Source organism: Agelaius phoeniceus, chromosome 3 (genome assembly GCF_051311805.1).
Source record: "Agelaius phoeniceus isolate bAgePho1 chromosome 3, bAgePho1.hap1, whole genome shotgun sequence".
Classification (NCBI taxonomy): domain Eukaryota; kingdom Metazoa; phylum Chordata; class Aves; order Passeriformes; family Icteridae; genus Agelaius; species Agelaius phoeniceus.
The window spans coordinates 85,468,468-85,486,164 of NC_135267.1; the positions used below are offsets into that span (position 1 = coordinate 85,468,468).

The 17,697-nt window shown below is 49.8% G+C and overlaps 1 protein-coding gene across 1 annotated transcript; it reads right to left on the reverse strand.

Moving 5' to 3' along the window:
- Positions 1-284: 284 nt before the first annotated feature.
- On the reverse strand, positions 285-17,655 carry AARS2 (alanyl-tRNA synthetase 2, mitochondrial). The gene is made up of 22 exons (XM_054629230.2): positions 17,431-17,655; positions 16,897-17,085; positions 16,106-16,251; positions 15,157-15,351; positions 14,519-14,663; positions 13,960-14,105; positions 13,551-13,659; positions 13,184-13,222; positions 12,424-12,535; positions 11,760-11,887; positions 10,875-11,025; positions 8,931-9,100; positions 7,815-7,928; positions 6,932-7,072; positions 6,159-6,296; positions 5,648-5,757; positions 4,429-4,537; positions 2,804-2,926; positions 2,354-2,464; positions 1,421-1,504; positions 1,171-1,281; positions 285-803 (listed from the first exon to the last, which is right to left on the reverse strand). Exons 1-22 carry the CDS (start codon positions 17,653-17,655, stop codon positions 639-641), a joined length of 2,961 nt encoding a protein of 986 aa, XP_054485205.2. The 3' UTR covers positions 285-638.
- Between the last annotated feature and the right edge of the window lie 42 nt (positions 17,656-17,697).

Here is a 17,697-nt window from a genome sequence, read left to right on the forward strand (position 1 = left end):
TCATCCAAAGCAAAGAGGTGGAGAGGGGGACAATTTTGTTCCCTCAGTGCTGAGGACTGGCGTCAGCTCTACCCATTGCACAGCCTAACAAGCCTGAGCCCACAAGCAAGGTGGGATTTCTCTAATTTCTAAATTAGAGTAGCATTTTTAATCAGAGGGGTGTCCTGAGTTCTGCAGTAGGAAGGAACTGCTTAGACAAGAGTACATGATGACTTCTGGAGCTGCAGGGGCAGAACGAACCCCTCTGCCAGGGCAGGAGAAAAAAGGTGCAGCTACAAGAAACATCAGGTGATTGGATACTCTCTACCCTTTAATGGCGTTAAGATAACAGTGCCAACTCCCCATGTTCTCACAAAATCTCTGTGCTGGTCTTGTGGAAGATTTGCAGTGTTCCATGAGAAGCAGGATCTGCTGCTGCAACTGGTGCTTTCCAAGGCTCCATCCCCATAGGCTCGTGCTGAGAACAGGCAGCACCATTCTGTCAGTAGGATCTCTGCTGATCCTGGATGGTCAGAAGTCCAGTGCTCCAAGGCAGAGGTTGCAGCAATGTTCAGCTGCCAATCCTTTCAGATGGGCACAGTATATGCTTGGTAGCAAGTGTCCAGCTGGGTGCATACAGCTGTGCTGGCACCAAAGCATTACAGTTTGCTCTGAGCAAACTCCAGTGCAGTGGTCAGGGCTCCCTGCATGCCTTTGGCATTTCCACTGCCCTTAGCCACGATGGGAGAGCCTCCTGCCTTCCCTTCCATCTGTGTACAGACAGCCACAGCCCAGTCAGCAGCAGAGAACCCAGGGAGGCAGCTCTGGGGAAGAGACACAGGCAAGTTATTCGTACTGTGGGGCAGCCTGCAGTCTATGAATAAAGAAAGGTAACAGCATCCTCTCCTCACCCAGCCTGAGGCAGTCCTGACCCTGAGGACCACAAAGGCTGGTAACACTGTGTCTTGCCCCTGGGCAAACACAGCCTGGAGGATCCAGGGATATCTGTGCCCAGCAGAGACTGAAAGCACATCTGGTCCCAGTACAGTCATCTCAGGTCCTGCTCCTGTGTGATTAACCACCAACACTGGGCAAAACCCCAGGAAAAGTCTCCAGCAGAACCTGCTGAGCAGTGGGTGCAGCCCCCCTTGGCAGGCAGGTTCCCCTTGTCTCTATCAGGGTTCTGCTTACCTTGGACACCTGACAGGCACAGAGCACCTCACCCGAAGCCTGAGGGCTGAGCAGCAAGACTGAGGTGCCAGGAGACTTGTCACACAGCTGGTTAACTACTTTCATTAGGATCTAGGAGAGGCAGGGACAACAGAGGTCAGGCAACAGCAAAGAAGACCAGCATCCAGCAGAAAATGTGCCCAGCAACTGCCTCTTGCTGTTTGCAGCACCTGAGGTACTGCCAGGCCAACAAAGAATGTGGATTACTCACAGAGAGGGAATCAGCTGGGATAGTATCAATGATGACAGGCTGGTTGCAGTATTTTGCTAGCAAGATTTGTGCCACCTTCTCAGCCTGGAGGGAGAAAAACACAGCACTTTGAAGGGCTACAGGTGGCACAGGGTGGGCTGCATGGGGATGTATCCATGTAATATATACACAAAGGGAATGCAAGCGCTGCCCCGTGGGACAGATGGGAGATGTTTGATAGCAGAAGTCAAAGTCAGACTAGCAGCCTGAAATCTCTGTACAGCCCTCCTTCCCAAATGCAAGCAGAGATGAACCCCTGTCAAAAGTGGAATAGCAAGTGACTCATTCAGTCCCCAGCCTCTTTCCTAGACCTATACAGTGCCACATGTCTCAGGAAGGCTTCTGTGGCAAGATACTCCTACTTTAAGAAAGGGACAAGTCTTCCTGAGATATCTAAATTAGCAGTAAGTATTTCTAATCTGCTTTTAATGTAAATTGGCAGAACACAAACACATATAGGAAGCACAGCAAAATCCACGTAGCTGGAGGAAAGACTCTGTCCTGTCACTGACTGTGTAACTTTGTTAAGCCCTCTGCAAGGACCATCTCATCTTCTCCATGCATAAACAAGGAGGTGATGCCCAATGCCTATTGGTGTTGGCCTAAAATGCTGGTACGGGGCTCTCTGTTCTCACAGGCAGGGGGACATGGAAATTCTGCAGGTGCTAAAAGCCCACCCAGTCATTCTCTGCATTTTAACCAAGGGACCCATAAACAATGGCCAGCAAAACCAACCCAACACAGGGCCTGTGTTGCACCATGAGTGATTGTATGGGCTTTCTTCTGCCTTCTGAGACCCCAGTGACTGAGTGGCTCTGAAGTGTGACAGAGACATCAGGTCCACTGCTGTGTGCTATCAGCTGGCTGCAAGTCAGTGTGCTGCTGCCTCAGTACCTGCTGCAGCTCCAGTTTCTTGACAGCTGTGTTGGCTGTTCGCTGTAGTGCTTTCAAGATGGTCTGCAGTTCTTTTCTTTGCCACTGGGGCATTGCAGTGCTGGCCACCACCTGCAAGACAATTTGCTCTGTAAGAACATTAAACTGTACCCCTAGACATAAACTGCCAGTTCTCTGGGAGGTCAGGCTGCAGCACGGCCTCTCCCCAGACACTGCTCTAACCAGGTGATCAGGGGAGCCAGTCACTGTGCTGAGCAGCTTTCTCTTTTCAGCTACCCATCTGCAACACAGCCACCTGGACACTGGCAAAAATCCTTGTGACCAAAGAGGCAACAGCAGGTAGCAACTTGCCCTTGCTACTGACCACAGTAAGATGTGAACCTGATAGGGAAAGAGTTACGTGTCTCATGTGCCCATGCTGGGCTTTCTGTACAGGAATGTAACCCTTACTTTGGTCAAATGGCCCACTTCTTTGGAGAGGTTCTGCATCTCAGGAATAGAGGTGATCCTCTGCTTCATCCGTAGGGAGACAGAGTCCACTTCCATAGCCAAGCACTGGCCTACTTCCCGGGCCTGCAGAGATGGAAGGAATGCATGCTTCAAATGCAGCAACAGAAACAGTCCACAGGGATGGAGAAAGCAGGGAGACAGCAGGGCCATGAACACTGAAGTGCTGCTCAGAATTCAGTAAGAAGACACCTACAGATGGTTTAGGAATAGCTCCTGCAAGACTCTGAAATACAACATTCCTCTCTAGATTTGCAACCAACACTAGATGGTCACACTCAGGCAGACCAAGCTGTCGAGCTTTAGGTGATATTTATGGTCAAAATTCATGTTTCCTCAAAAGTTTGCACCAAAATCATCAGGATTTCATTAAGGAAAAACTGGGGAGCTCTGTGGAGCATCTTAGAAATCTTTTTCCATTAGCAAATGCAATCTTGAAACTGCTGACTGAAGAAATAAGAGAAACACCAACACTAAAAGAAACCTCATCAGCCATTGAACCATATTTCCTGAGTTTACCTATCCTGATATATCTCTTATTGTTTTTCACCAATAATGCTACTATTAATAATTTTTAAAAACAATGATTACAAGCTTTTTTCACCAGTGCCAATCCTTATGTTTTGGAGCATTTCCTTCCTGCCAGATCTCTGTGCCCAGGATGGTCCTGCAAGACTTTAGAGCAGGACAGCAGAGGACTGCTCTGCCTAGCTAGGATACACAACCCTTGTTCCAAGTAAATCTCTCTGCAGTTTCCCATGTCTCATTAACACTTGCACAGAGCTCCTCTCAGGGGCTCTCCAGGTCAGCACTTCCAACAAAGCATGCAGATGTGCCCTGCAGCTTTTTGTTCTTCTGCATGAAGAAAAGCCTCTCTGGGACACACATACACAGGGGACGGCCAGCCAAAAAGTAACAGATTTGCAGGGGTGGGCTTTGCTTTTAGTCCTTCCAATTCCAGTGACTATGAGTCACTCTCCTCTGACAGCAGCCTTAAAGGAAGAGGGAAGGCTTATGGGGCACCTGACACTTCCAAACACTCAAAGGACAGAGTGATCTCACAAACACAATAGTATGTTGTACACTTTTTATACAGAACCAGCCAGACCAGAATCACAGTTTAGCAGGAGAAAGACTAAAGACAGGAAGCAAAAGGGTTGTAAGAATGAGGCCAAAACCCTGTAATCATAAAGTGCAAATCCAGCTGTGATAGGCAGGAGGCGAAATCAATGCACCAAGAATTACACCTTGAAATACCTACTGGGGGATTGAAATTTATAGACCAGAGGCTTCCTGATATTTTGTGCAAGTTTTTATCTTGGAAAGGAGAGTCTGAAGGGAGAAATGAAGGTCAAGGAGACAGAGAACTAGGATGGGAGGGAAAGGAAGTGAACAGTGAGGTACAGCAGCAGAGCTGAGTCCAAGGCTGAAGCAGGAAGCCAGATGTGGCACAGCAGGGAGGCTCCAACCAAAGCAGTGGGGAGCTAATTGTCTATGAGGAACCTACAAAGGTTGGTCCTTCTGGCACTGCCTTGACATGGCAGAAATCTCATTTCCCTCTTTCTCACCTCTTTGGCTCGTCCCCCTGTCACTGCAATGACACGGCTAATGCCTTTGACAAGCTGGCGCTCGCTGATGATGGCCAGGTCTTCCACAGATCCTGTCTGGAGAAGGTGCCTAGAATGTCAGCAGAGAACAGGAAAGAAAGCAAGTTGCTCTTTGCAAACAGAAATCAGGAACGCTGCTTTCTTTTTCAAAAACTCTGAAGTCCAGCAGCTCTTTCCTAATCATAATCCCAGTACCTTGAATCCTTTTCCATCCCTAAAATCCTGATGGAACCTTGTCAGGCAAGAGACAGCAGAGTTGAGGCTACTCCAGAGGAACCTCTGAGCTACCTGTCCAGCAGGCTTCAGCCAAATGGTGCAGCCAAGTTCTGTCCTCCTTTCCTCTCTTTCAGCAGTGAGATGAACTGGTGTTTTTCTCCTCTACTCAGCTCCTCTACCCCACCACTCTCTTGTCAGGCCAGCTCACTGCCTGGCCAGTAGACTCCAGACAAAGGATAGTTGTGCAGTCTTAGGACACTGACAACCTCCCTTTCCCTTCTTGTTTATTCAATGCTGGATATGAAACCTACAGTGTCTTGGGTTTTGGGTTCTGTTACCACAAGCAATCATTCCAGACATCTTCAAAAGAATTGATCATCTACCGTGCATTTTCTTGTCTCACTACTCCCACAAGAAGATCTCATGGGTAGAAAACTGCTCATTTTCAGCTCTATCTGCTGTAAGGCCAGTTTGTTCCTTCTTTTTTTTTTTTTTTTTTATGTCAGCACTGTCCTAAGATGGATTAACTATTCTTCTACTCTCATTACTGCTAAAAGCAGAAGAGGGTGAAGATAATTAATTAAAACAATCAGAGCAGTCTCAAGTTCTCACAGCTGAATTGGAGTCTCCAGCTGGGTACCCAGCCCTTCTGTAACACCAAAGACAAAGCACCACAACCCTGGTGTGACAAGTCACACACACCTTTCCCATACTCTGCTGGTGCTCTGTGGCTTCCAGGTTGGTTTCAGACTATGAAGTAAGGAAAAATGCTGGGCATTTTGTTAAAGCTTGCTCACTCTGGAACTTCCAAAGCTTTGTAAATAGCCCATCCTGTCCCCGCAATATTTTTCCAGTGAGGAAACTTAGTTTCACAGGGACAGGGATGTGAGCTTGTAGTGATGTTTCTACCTCAGCCACCAGTGCCCACACACATGCCTTCTGGCTGCAAGCAAAAGTCACTTACGTCCCACAGCAGAGCTCCACAGAGGTCTGCATTGCAGCCTTGGAGTCACAGGTCAGCACATTCTCCACAGGGACCCCCAGGGACACTATCCTCACTGGATCTGGATAGCCCTGACAGAGGAGACAGGGATCAGCAGCTAACAACATGGCTGTTCAGGGCCACTTACAGACTAACTACACAGCTTCAGGTGTCTGCCTCATTTTCCCCCTGTTCTAGAGGAGCCCCTGAGTCAGGGGTGGCACTGCTTCTCCCCCACAACCAGCCACGAGTGGGAGAAAGAAACAGTTGGTGACACAACAGGCTTTTGGTCCACAGGCATAAACAGAAAGCCTGTGCATCACCAGTCTCCATGTTTTACAACAGTGTCCTGAGACCTCATCTCTGTCCTATTTTCCCATCTGAGTTTTGGGAGACAATTCCCTTGCAGAAAGATGTGTCAACATCTCGTGTCCCAGACTATTCCTGCTGAAGGAGAAGGCTCATGAAGATGTGTGCTGCCATCTTGTCATACCTCATCCACTGCACGGAGTCCCTGAACTCTTCTTGCCAGTGTGAGGGGCACTTCAGCCATATGCACCACCTCATTTTTCTGGATCAGGTCCTGGACCACTTGCTCCACTTGCTGCAGCTGCTCCACAGTCACATGGCCCTGAAGAAGCAAATCAGCCACACTCAGGAGAAGCCTCCTGAGAGGTACACAATAAAGGAGGGAGATCTAGGGCACAGCCATGAGATGACTCAGCTTGGGCACACCACTCTTCCCCTACATCTCATCTTCTCTGCTTGTAAAAGGGAACTATGAACATCATGGCCCTCCCACCTTCTCCTCCCATGAGAGATAAGGATTTTTGATGCAAGAGCATCAGCCAGTCTTCAAAAGAGATACTAGAATGAATGACAGGTTACCAGGGCCAGCATTCAGCCTGACCCAAAGCTTCACAAATACTCTCACCTGAATGTCCTGTACAGACATCAGATACATGCCACAGCCAAGCACCATCTCTCAAAGACTCCTTTACACTATTTTGTGTCAGTCCCATGGCCACTGGCCTTGCTAAGTCCTTTCCCTTCTGACCCCATTCATCCCCTCAGCAAGCCCTGCTCAGGGTCAAATCAATGCCAATGGACACAGTCACATCCAGAGGACCAAGCTTCATTACTCAGATAAAATGTGACTTGTCTCTAAAGGAGCGATTATGGGGAGAGGGGACAAATCCCTGGAGAGAAGAGCTGTACTGGAATGCTGGTAGTGCTGAGAACCAGGGGACTGCATTTCAGAGTCACCTTAGTGTCAAAGTCGAAACGCAGCCGCTCTGCTGTCACGTGGGAGCCCCGCTGCTCGGTGCTGTCACCCAGGACGCGCCGGAGCGCGAAGTTCAGCAGGTGAGTGGCGGTGTGGTTCGTCATGCAGGCCAGGCGCTGCGCCTGAAAGCACACACCACCATTAGCAGGGACTGCTGGCTCTCCTCAGCTCAGGGGAGCAGGGGATGGAATGAAAGAAAAGGCTCCTATCCCCTCCTATCAGGGGATAGGAGAAGATGGAGGAAAACCAACAGGTAGTACAGCTGTCAGATGAGTTATGTGACAGGGCAGATCTAACTCCTTTCTCCATGGGATCATCTTGGTAAAACAGTAAAGGATAAGCTGGAGACTTTTTGACAAACCAATGGCGTTGGAATGCTGGGGGACACAAGACAGATGATGGACTTTGGACCTGGTTAACATAAGAGATCTGATAACAGGATGCCTTGGCAAAAACAAACAGAACCTTGAAAATTAGACCTAGATTGCAAGAAGATTAAATCAAACAGGTTTACTGGAAAAAGAAAATCCTATTAAACTCTGCAAGCAAGAGATGTTGTTACATGCACAAGTTTGTGTATGTGATTTTAACCTAATCATTGTAGAACACATTACTAGTCTCCCTGAAATAGTATATAAGCACTTGTATCCCACAATAAAATTGGATTCTGATCACCAAGTCAGTCTCTCAATCTCTCTCCATCACCAACACAATGGTTCACAAAGATTACAGTCAGCTGTGGTATCTCCTTCCCATGGCACACTATGATGAAGAACAGTCTCAAGAATACAAGGGACAAAGATCTGCTGTGCCTGGGTTACTCAGGACATTACAAGGGAAAGGTTAAGAGCACTCAGTCATCACCTCATCCACAAAGAGCTGCACTTGGTCGCCAGCACGCAGGGTCTCCACAGCAGTGACCTCATGGATCACGTAGCCACCACAGAGATGAACTGACTCTACAGGGAAGAGTACATCCTGAGCAAAGAGACAGAAAAATGAGTTAGGACATAGGGAAGATCCAAATATCTGTGCTATGTACCTGCTTGACCCTACTAGGAAACACAATTCCCACCGATCCCTTAAAGACAGGGATGGGGTGGGAAAAGCAGAGAGAAGCTTACTGCAAACATAACCAAGGTGTCTCAGACCTCACCTGTACCCAGCCACTCACTACACAGTATGCTGAGGCTGCCAGCTTGCAGTGGAGGGGCAGTAACACCATCCAGGCTGACAAATTTTCTTAACAACTATGCTCATCTGTGAGAAAATGAACAGCATCTCCCAAGGCATGTCTCTGGCATCCAAGGTACCATTTCTGCCTCACTGGGATGGCAACAAAACTGGACCACCACTATATCTTGGGGAGAAGTGCTGAGCAAGGCACTGTAACCCTCTGCAAGGCTAAAAAGGCCCAGGGGTGATTATCAAGACCAGGAAATGGGGAAAGGAGAAAATTCTGCACTCTGTGTAACTTCCCAGGACGGAGTCAAAGCTCTCCCTTTGGCAAGGCTGAAGGAACATGCTGCAGAAGTGGAAGTCCTCCCTGATGCTCTTGGGAGGAAGAAGAGTTTTTGCACTGGGTCTCAGGTTGGGCAGCACTTGCAGCTGTCCAGGACTGACCAGAGAGAATTTACAGTTCACAGACTCTCTGATCTATGTTTGCCCTTCTCTCAGCATTACAACCCCAGCTGGCAAGAACACAGCACACTGAAGGAAGACCTGAGAAGGAAGAGACTTCAGTCTTCCTCAGCAAGATGAAATTGCAAAGGGCTGTGAGAGACAATCAGAGCAGCAAGAATGCCCTTGTGAAGTTACTGCTGATTCTGCCTTACCCCACCAACTCTGATGCTATGCCAAGGGAACTGTCAAAGAGTCAGCAGCTTGCAAATTAACACAGCAGAACAACCCATCACTTGGAGAATTCTGCCTGGCCTCAGAACCCATGGCAGCCTTGGGTTAGGCAGCAAAGGGCCTTACCTGCTGTCCTAAACGTATCATGTAGCCTCGGTCAGAGTCCTGCCCTCCCTGCTGTGCATAGAAGTTAGTCCTGTCCAAGATGACACCACAGCGCTGCCCTGCCCCAACCTCCTTCTGGAGACACTGGTCTCTGTACAGCATCAGCACAGTGGCCTGGCACGGGCTGAACTCTGTCAGGGGGAAGAAGACAGCAGCAGTTAGTGCACACAGCCTGTCAGATTGCAACAGGAAAGGAGGGATCACTTCCCTGTGCCAACCCTGCCAACACCTGGCTACACTGAAAGCTGGCACTCTGCCTTGGTAGGAGAGGAACAGCTACTGGCAGAAGGGACAAAGGACTGGAACTAAGTCACCCCTCGCTCTCCTAATGACAGAGTAGCAGCTAAGCAGGCAGGGACACCCAATCCAGCTCCACATGAGCTTGGCAGAAGAAAATGTGACACAGACACATCTGCATCTTGCTACACTGCAAGCTTGGCAAACCTGACTGACTCTGAAGATGCTGTGGATAGGGGACAGCAGGGATGTCATGTTCCTGGGTGCAGCAAGCTTCTAACATGCTTTCCTGTAGGCTCCTTGAACCCAGATTTGGGCACTATGGACAAGTGGACCATGAGGTGGGTGTGCACTTGGCTGGGCAGAGGGCACTAGCGAGAATTGCTCAGCAGTTCAATGTTCAACTGATATTCAGCTACTGGCAGAGCTACTTGGTGGCTGATTTAAGAGACAACACCACTTCACATCTTCATTAATGACTATCCATGACAAAATGGGATGTACCCATATCCCACGAAATAGGCAGGGATTGGCTGATACATTGAAGAACTGGACTGTTTTTTGAAGGCCTCTGACCAGTCTACAGAAACAAACTGACAGAAAATCTGAGGTTCTCAGGAGCTAGCTGAACACAATCCAGCAGGGTGCCCTTGCAGCAAGGAAGGCTGCCTGCCTGCTGAGCTGTATGAACACAAACACAGCCAGCAGTCAAAGAAAGAGGTTATTCATCCCTATTTAGCATTTGGGAGACTACATCAAAAGTACAGGAAATTCTGGCTGTATGTAAAGAAAAAAACCTTTACACACTAAGAGTGATAAAGAACAGGGAACGGATAGGCTATGAGATTTTTGTCCCTGAAGATAGTGAAAACTTAAATGGACAAAGCTCTGAGCAATGTGATCCAACTGGGAAACTGATGTTACTTTTAATAAGAAATTGGACATCCAGAGATCCCCTTCAACCCAAATTATTCCATGACTCAGAAGGAGAAGGTGGGACAGCTCTAGTTCGGGGATTTGCACCAATGTCACAATGCTAGGCTTTTTTCTTCTGTTGTGCTCTTGCTGTAGTATATATAGCTTGAATTGCCTCCCTTTCTGCTTAGCGTGGGCTGCCACCAGCACACTGGGTAACAGGGAGTTGGCTGTACACAGCCTTCTCTAATTGTCTGTGACAGCCACACCACCTCTTGCTCCCTGTGGCTTATCTTGATGCCTTCCCTAGAGCATCAGCAGCCTCAGTCACCCGCGGTGACAAAGAGCCTGCGCTGGCACCTAGCGGCCTGCCAGGGAAACAGCCAGGGCACGGTTCCACACAGCCACCTACAACCCTTGCGTAACCATCCTTCTTTCTCCCGAGCACACACCCAGGAGCCTAATTGCTGGAGACAGACTTATCTCTAGAAGAAATCAACAGTCTCCGTTTCACCACTGTACCCAGTGGTGACAACCCAGAGCTCAGCCCGGAGCCTTCTTAGGGACGTGCCAACAGCACTAAGAAAAGCACCCTGTTTGGGATCAGGTACAGGGGTAGGGAACAGATGTGGCAGCAAGGTGGACAGGTTTGGAGCACAAAGTACACGTTGTGCATGCATGGGGTTAGGCAGCAAAAGCAGCCACATGAGGGACTCCAGCAGGGCTTGCTGTGCAGGTGGGCCGGGCACTCACCGTAGTGGCCGTGCTGCCCCAGGGTGTAGGCGTACTTGGGAGAGTCATCCGTGGCAGGCACCTTGCTGCCCTGCAGCCGAGCCAGCGAGTGCACATCCAGGGCGGCGTTTGTGCTCCCTGGCTGTCCTGCCTGTGGGCCACCAGCCTTCCGCTGCAGCAGAGCAAAGGCACAGTTAGATGGGAGATCCCTGGGGGCAAGCAAACAGGTCACTGGAGCTGTAAGGCTAGGAATGGCTTCTTCCACCTCCATGGCTTGTTCAGGTCCAGGCTGATGTAGGCTACTGCTAACTAACCCCATCCCTTCCAACCTCACAAGCACTGAATCCCACTGTGTGCTAGCCTTGAGCCAGGCCATACCAACTGCTAACACATCCCTGCTGGCACAGCCTGCTGTGTAGCTGTGAAGCTTCCAAGCCATTAAAGCTCAGGAGAGCAAGGCCTCAAGCCAATTACTGCACTAGGGAGTGGTGGTGGTGGGTGGGCAGTGCAAGTATTTCAGCACTACAGAGATCATGGAGATTTTGTAAACTCTTCATAAATAATTTGCTGCTTCAGCTGTCTAAGCTGGTTCTACTTTGCATGAGAAGTTAGACTGACTACATGACTAACAGAGGACTGTCCTAACCTATATAAATATTTCATAACCTTCACTCCAGCATCATAAAATACCTGAAGAAAAATCACCAACCAATACTTCAGTTCCACATTCAGAAACAAGGGGATTGTGATGACACTGCTATTTCAGACTCACTTCCCCTTCAGGGAGAAGGCATGTAGCCCTGTGGTGCTCTGAAGAGCCTCAGCAGTGAAAGGGATCCTGCTTCCACGTTCACAGGAGACTGGTAAGGCTTTGAATTATTCTGACAAGGCAGGTCTCCCTCTTACCTTCGCATCTTCCAAAACAAGTTCATTAAAAGCGGCTGAATCCAAACTGATTCCCTTCTCTTCAAGCATCAAGTCAATCAAATCCAGAGGGAATCCCAAACTCCCATAGAGAGACCAGGCTACTTCAGCTGTAAGACAAAAAGAAGGTCGAGAACTCTGTGAGAACACAGAAAGCAAAGGCATCTCAAGATTTGTCTGGATGGGACCAATCTAGTGTGTGCTTTGGTAACTGGATCCACCTGTATTGTGTGCAACTGCACAGTTAATAGGGAAGAGAAGCCTTGGAGTTCTTGCATGGGACTGAGTATTAATAATGCTCCACAGCTCCCTTCCTGCTAAAATTCAGTGCAGCACATCTACACAGGCAGCTGCACTGGTTGAGTCCTGTGCTATTCCTCTCAGCTGTGTCCTACAATGACTTCCTTGATCAGTCAGTAAAACAGCAAGGGAATGTTTCTAACTTGCCTGGTACCTAGTTTGTTGTGAGGACAAAGTACTAGAAATCAACTGCAATCTGGAGAAAGGAACATCTGCTCCTCTGTCTGGGGCTTAGTGTCACAGAAAATGCAGGGGAGGCAAACATCCACCAGTTTTGACTCCAATGCTTGTGAGGACCTGGAACAAACTGTCTCTAAGTGTAGCTTGTCAGAGGACGGACACTCACCTGGGAAATTTGTGGAGGGCTCCATCTGCTGCACTGTGCGCTCGATGATGCGCCTCCCACGCTCCAGGGAGGACAGAAATGCAGCCTCGTTCTCATTGATGATATCCTTGATCTGCCCAAGGATCAGAAGGGTTACCCACATTTCAGGGAGTTCCCCAGCTCAGCTCAGCCCTGCTCAGTCAGCTCAAAGCATATCAACCAGCCTTTTTGTTCTGCACGTATCCATCACAACATGGCTCTGATGCATTATTGAACAGTGCCAAAGTCATTGTGTCTCCTGTCACCACTCCTGTCAAAGAAATATTGACCATCCACGTGGGGAAAGCTTTAGGCTGACAAATGTTCCCTATTGGGCATTCATATCTGTGACCCAATTACAACTGTATGTCTGGAACAGCCAGAGAAGTTGCTGTCAGTGGAAGCAAGCTGGGACTAGCCTTAAATCATCGCTCCATTTTAGACAAAGGGTACCCGGGCGAGGACAGGCTGTACTTGCACTCAACCAAAAAAGCCACTGTAGCTTTTTTAGAGGAACAGCCACCTTACACAGCACATGCAGTCCCTGGTAAGGACCTAGTGGACCATATGGAAATCTGCCACAGATGCTTGTGCCCAGAACATCTCAGTCCACCCACGAGAACGTGGCTGCGGAGGAGGCTACGCAAACTCCTCCAGCTAAATCCCAAGGGCGGGATGATTTCTGGGCTTGAGAGCAGTGCCTCACAAAGATAATGAGACAAGGGAATTCTACATTGCTCACCTGGTTGGCATTCCTTGTCAGCTCTGGATAAGCATCTCCCTGTGGAAGTGAGCCTCAGTTAGTGATAATATCCTCAGCATCTTCCTTGGGGGGATCTTGCAGTATGTCACAACATTATAGAGGTTACTTGCATACACTTACACATGCTTGTGCTGACTGTACCAATGATGACACTAGGCCCCCTCCCTCCCATCACAAGTGATATGGGGAGAAGAGGTTTTTAATACTGGAATGCACAGCATCAGGTACACTTTACTGGAGCTCTTTCCCATCCAAGACTGACTCCTGACAGTGTGCAGAAAACGGACATGGGGTTGAATAGGATATGTGATGACCTTTTTTCCCCCAAGACAACAGCTTTACTCACCAGCACTTCCACTACAGTAGGCACCAGGGAGGCCAGGAGCCCAGGTGGCGCCTGTAGAACTTCAGAGCAAAAGCGCACAGCCCTGCGCAGGATCCGACGCAGCACCAGTCTGAAAACAGAGCAGGATTCCTCAGGCAGCCTTGTGAGCATCCCTGCCCAGCTGCCACATCCAGCATCCCCCAGCTCATTTGGTCTGATTCATCAGCACAGGCCAGCTGCTCCCAACACTCAACACCCATCCAAGGGGAAGTCTGCAGATTGGCACCCCTTCCTGGCTCTCATCTTCCTGTCTCCCCAAAAGCCCATGTACTCCCTATCTGGGGCCCACACCAGAACTTCTTCCCTGGCTGTTCATATTCCTTTCTAGACCTAACTTCCTCCACCCCCTGCCATTTCCTTATGTCCTTACTCTGCTCCAGAGACGCCTGGGTAGATGCCATCAGTGATGCACACGCACAGGGTGCGCACGTGATCTGCCACCACGCGGTAGGCCATGTTCACACGGCCAACATCAGCATTCCCGACCAAACCTTGGTATCTGGGTGCCCTGCAGCCCTAAAAGAGAAAGTAGGGAGACAAATTATCAGACAGCAGTGGCTGCAGAAGAAGTTCCAATGCAAGAGGCAGCCAGCTACCCCTGACATCATGTTTTTCAACTACCTCTGAACCTCGTGCACCTAAGATGTACTCATTAAATCCTCCACAGCACTACAGACCAAGGCTTCTGTACCTAACACAGGTCAGCCAATGCCCTGGAACTGAGAAACTTAAGATACTTTGAGGGAAAAACAAATCAGCAGTGCTGATATTCCAGATTTCCAAGCTGGAATTCTCCCTTTTTTCTAGAACACTGCATTAGACCTGGCAGGACATAACCTCCTGTCTCAAGATACTGCTCAGTACCCAGCAAACAGTCTGCGTTCAAGGAGCTTTTGTCGAGCTGTGACTCTGAGCAGAAGCACCATCACCTTGTGAATGGTATCCAAGATTGGAGTGAAGAGATCTGTGTCATAGTTGGAACGTTTGTTCTGCAGAACTGTCACCAGCCTTTCCAGACCCATTCCTGTATCCACATGGTGCTGCGGCAAGGGAAGGAGATTCCCCTCCACCTCTCTGTCAGCCAGGCAGGAAAAATAAAAGGCAAAAGAGAAGCAAGGATCAGTTCATGGGCAAAAATAAGGAACAGGCGAATCAAAGAGAATGGGGAAAGGATAGGGGATGGAAACAGTGGGTGACCCAGCATAAGGAAGCTCAGGCACAAGAGTTACAGCAGCATGCCTTGGCCCTGTCAGGTAGCCAGGATCTGACCATCACATAGTCAGGATAGGCTACAATGTAAGGAAAAAGGCCTCCTCCTCCAGGCTGCTGCAGACCTCAAGAGATCTCTGGAATGCAGCATTAAGGGAAAATAGGCAGTGAAGGTTGAAGAAGACAGAGAAATAAAGCAAAGGGGACCAAGAGCCACGCTGGACAAATCTCCATAGCTTCTCTCTTGCTCCTGGTATTGCCACCTTCTGGAAAACAGTGATAAGTCTGAGAATATACACCTGATTTTGGAGTCAGGCTAGGGGGAAAGGCTCTGGAGTTGAGATGAGATGTTTGGTACCTGCTGTACTGCATGAAAACTAAGTTCCAGATCTCCACTACATCGGGGCTGCCCTGGTTCACCAGTGCTGCAGCATTTCTGCCACCACCCACGTGGTCATAGTGGATCTCCGTGCAGGGACCACAGGGACCTGTGTCCCCCATCTCCCAGAAGTTATCCTTCAATGGGAAAGGAAGAACGTGACTGGCAGGAACCCTGGAAAGGCAAATAACAGAGATGGCAGTGCTGAGGCATACACACAAACCACACAGCAGCCTAGATCATAGAGAAAGCTGAAAGAAAGGAATCCTTTCTTCCTACTACAGACTCAATAAGCAAACACAGCAGAATTCCTCTGCTTCTCTACTTCCTTCTGTTCACACAGAATTACACTCCTTAGCAAGATTAAGTGAGCCAAACCATACAGGACCCTAGTCTCAGCCCAGAATGACAGGCAAACACAGCCTGGCCCCTGATGACCAAGACAGGCTCTCCACTGGGTCTGTGGAGCACCCTGCTCTTGGGGGGGAGGCAAGACCTGAACACCATCAGTGGCACAGAGCTGGCTGCCTTGGGTTCAAAGCCTACATACAGCTGGAACAAGCTCCCAAAGCAAAGCAGTGCTCTCTGCAATGGCTGCACCCTCTCACTGAAGCAGCCATTGCCTGCTTTCAGAGAACGGACTCTCGTGATGGAGAGGAAACAAAGGACTGGAGATCCTGTACATACTTCATCCAGGCCCTGTGCCAGTTTTAGGCACATACCCACCCTCACCGACACTGTCTGAGAATGAACCAAAAGTTCAAGAGACCCAGTGAGCTCAGAGCCCAGCTGACTTTGAACAGCCCAAAGAAACCAGAAACAAAATGGGTTTAAAACACACTCTCTGGCCCCTACAACTGATCAACTAAAGAGCAAATGCAGAACTGTAGAAAGTGAGATGTGAGAACCTCTTCTGTGACACACTTACCCCAGGCGGAGCCACACGTCCCTGCACTCCTCATCTGCGCTCAGCCCCAGCGAGGGCTCTCCCCCAAAGTAGGTGACGTAGAGACGATCTCTGGGGATCTCATAAACCTCTGTCAAGAGCTCCCAGGCCATGCTACATGCCTCCTCCTGAGCAGGTGGGGAACATAAATGAAGCACAGTAATTCAGGAAGGGTCTTTAAAATGGGAGTTGAACAACAAACAAGTTAATTTCAACCACTTCTCTCCCTTGCTAATTTTCAGGTGTATTGCAAAGGGCAGGATGAAGGTCAGGAGAGTGAGACAGCTCACTGCTGCCAGTGGAAAATGGACATTCCTAAAATGTTGTGAGACCTTCAGCATGGTGTGCATCTTTGTGCTTACTGGCAGAGTTATACGGATTATTTTCTTTCCAAAGAAAAAAATGTATTTGCCACCTAAAAAACCTAGCATCCTTTATTCTTCTTCCCTTTTCAAACTTTCTAGTACTAAGCATCAAATGAACTGGCAACCTCTTTTCACTATATTAAGTGGTCAACACTGGCATTCTCACAGAAAACTTTGATTTTTACATGTTGGTCACAGCTTTGGCAGGCTGAGAGCTTTGAGAGTCTGCAGGACACATTCAGTGACAGAGCCCATGAGCTGACCACCTCTGTTCCAGGCCACAGAGCTCCCAGGAATTAATATGGATCTTACCAAAACGCCTTTTGCATGCAGTCCTATGGCACTAAGCACAGCTCTGAAAGGCAGGGTATGTTTTCCCCTACAAAGGGTTCACTCCTATCATCTCACCTTAAAGTAATCCCCAAAGGACCAGTTCCCCAGCATCTCGAAGAAGGTGTGATGGTAAGTATCTCGGCCCACATCCTCCAGGTCGTTGTGCTTCCCTCCCGCACGCACACACTTCTGGCTGTTCACCACGCGCCGGTGCTGGGCCAGCTCGCTCCGGGGGTGCACCGTGCCCAGGAAAATGGGCTTGAACTGCAAATGAGAGATACCCGCTGTGGACAGATGCCACCCAGGGCAGGGACCTGCGCCCGGGGCTCCTGGGCGGGCTGGAAGGGACCAGTGGATCATCTGGTCCAACCTCCCTGCTTAAGCAAGTTCGTTCTAGAACACACGGAACAGGATTGTGTTCAGATGGTTCTTAAGCATGGCCAGCGAGGGAGACTCCCACAGCACTACGAGAGGCGCCCGGGAGGACGGCGGTGCGGGCAGCCCAAAGCAACGCCGGACATCTCCGTGGCAGGGGCACCCCTAGGCGGGCCGCGCTCCTCTGAGACAAGGAAGCGCCGGTGAGCCGGAGGAGGGGAGCGGGGAGAGCACCTGGTTCATGCCCGCGTTGACAAAGAGGAGGCGCGGGTCGCCGCGGGGCCGCACGGGGGCCGAGGGCAGGCGGCAGTGGCCGTGGCGCTCCTCGAAGAAGCGCAGGAAGGCGGCGCGGATCTGCCCCGCCGAGGGGCAGGCGGCACCGCCGCGGCGGGGGCTGCAGCGCCAGCGCCACGGCACCTCCAGCAGCAGCCGCCGCCGCAGCCGGGCGGCAGCAGCCATGGTGCCCCACGGCGGATGGCAGCGCCGGGGCGCCCGGAAGGG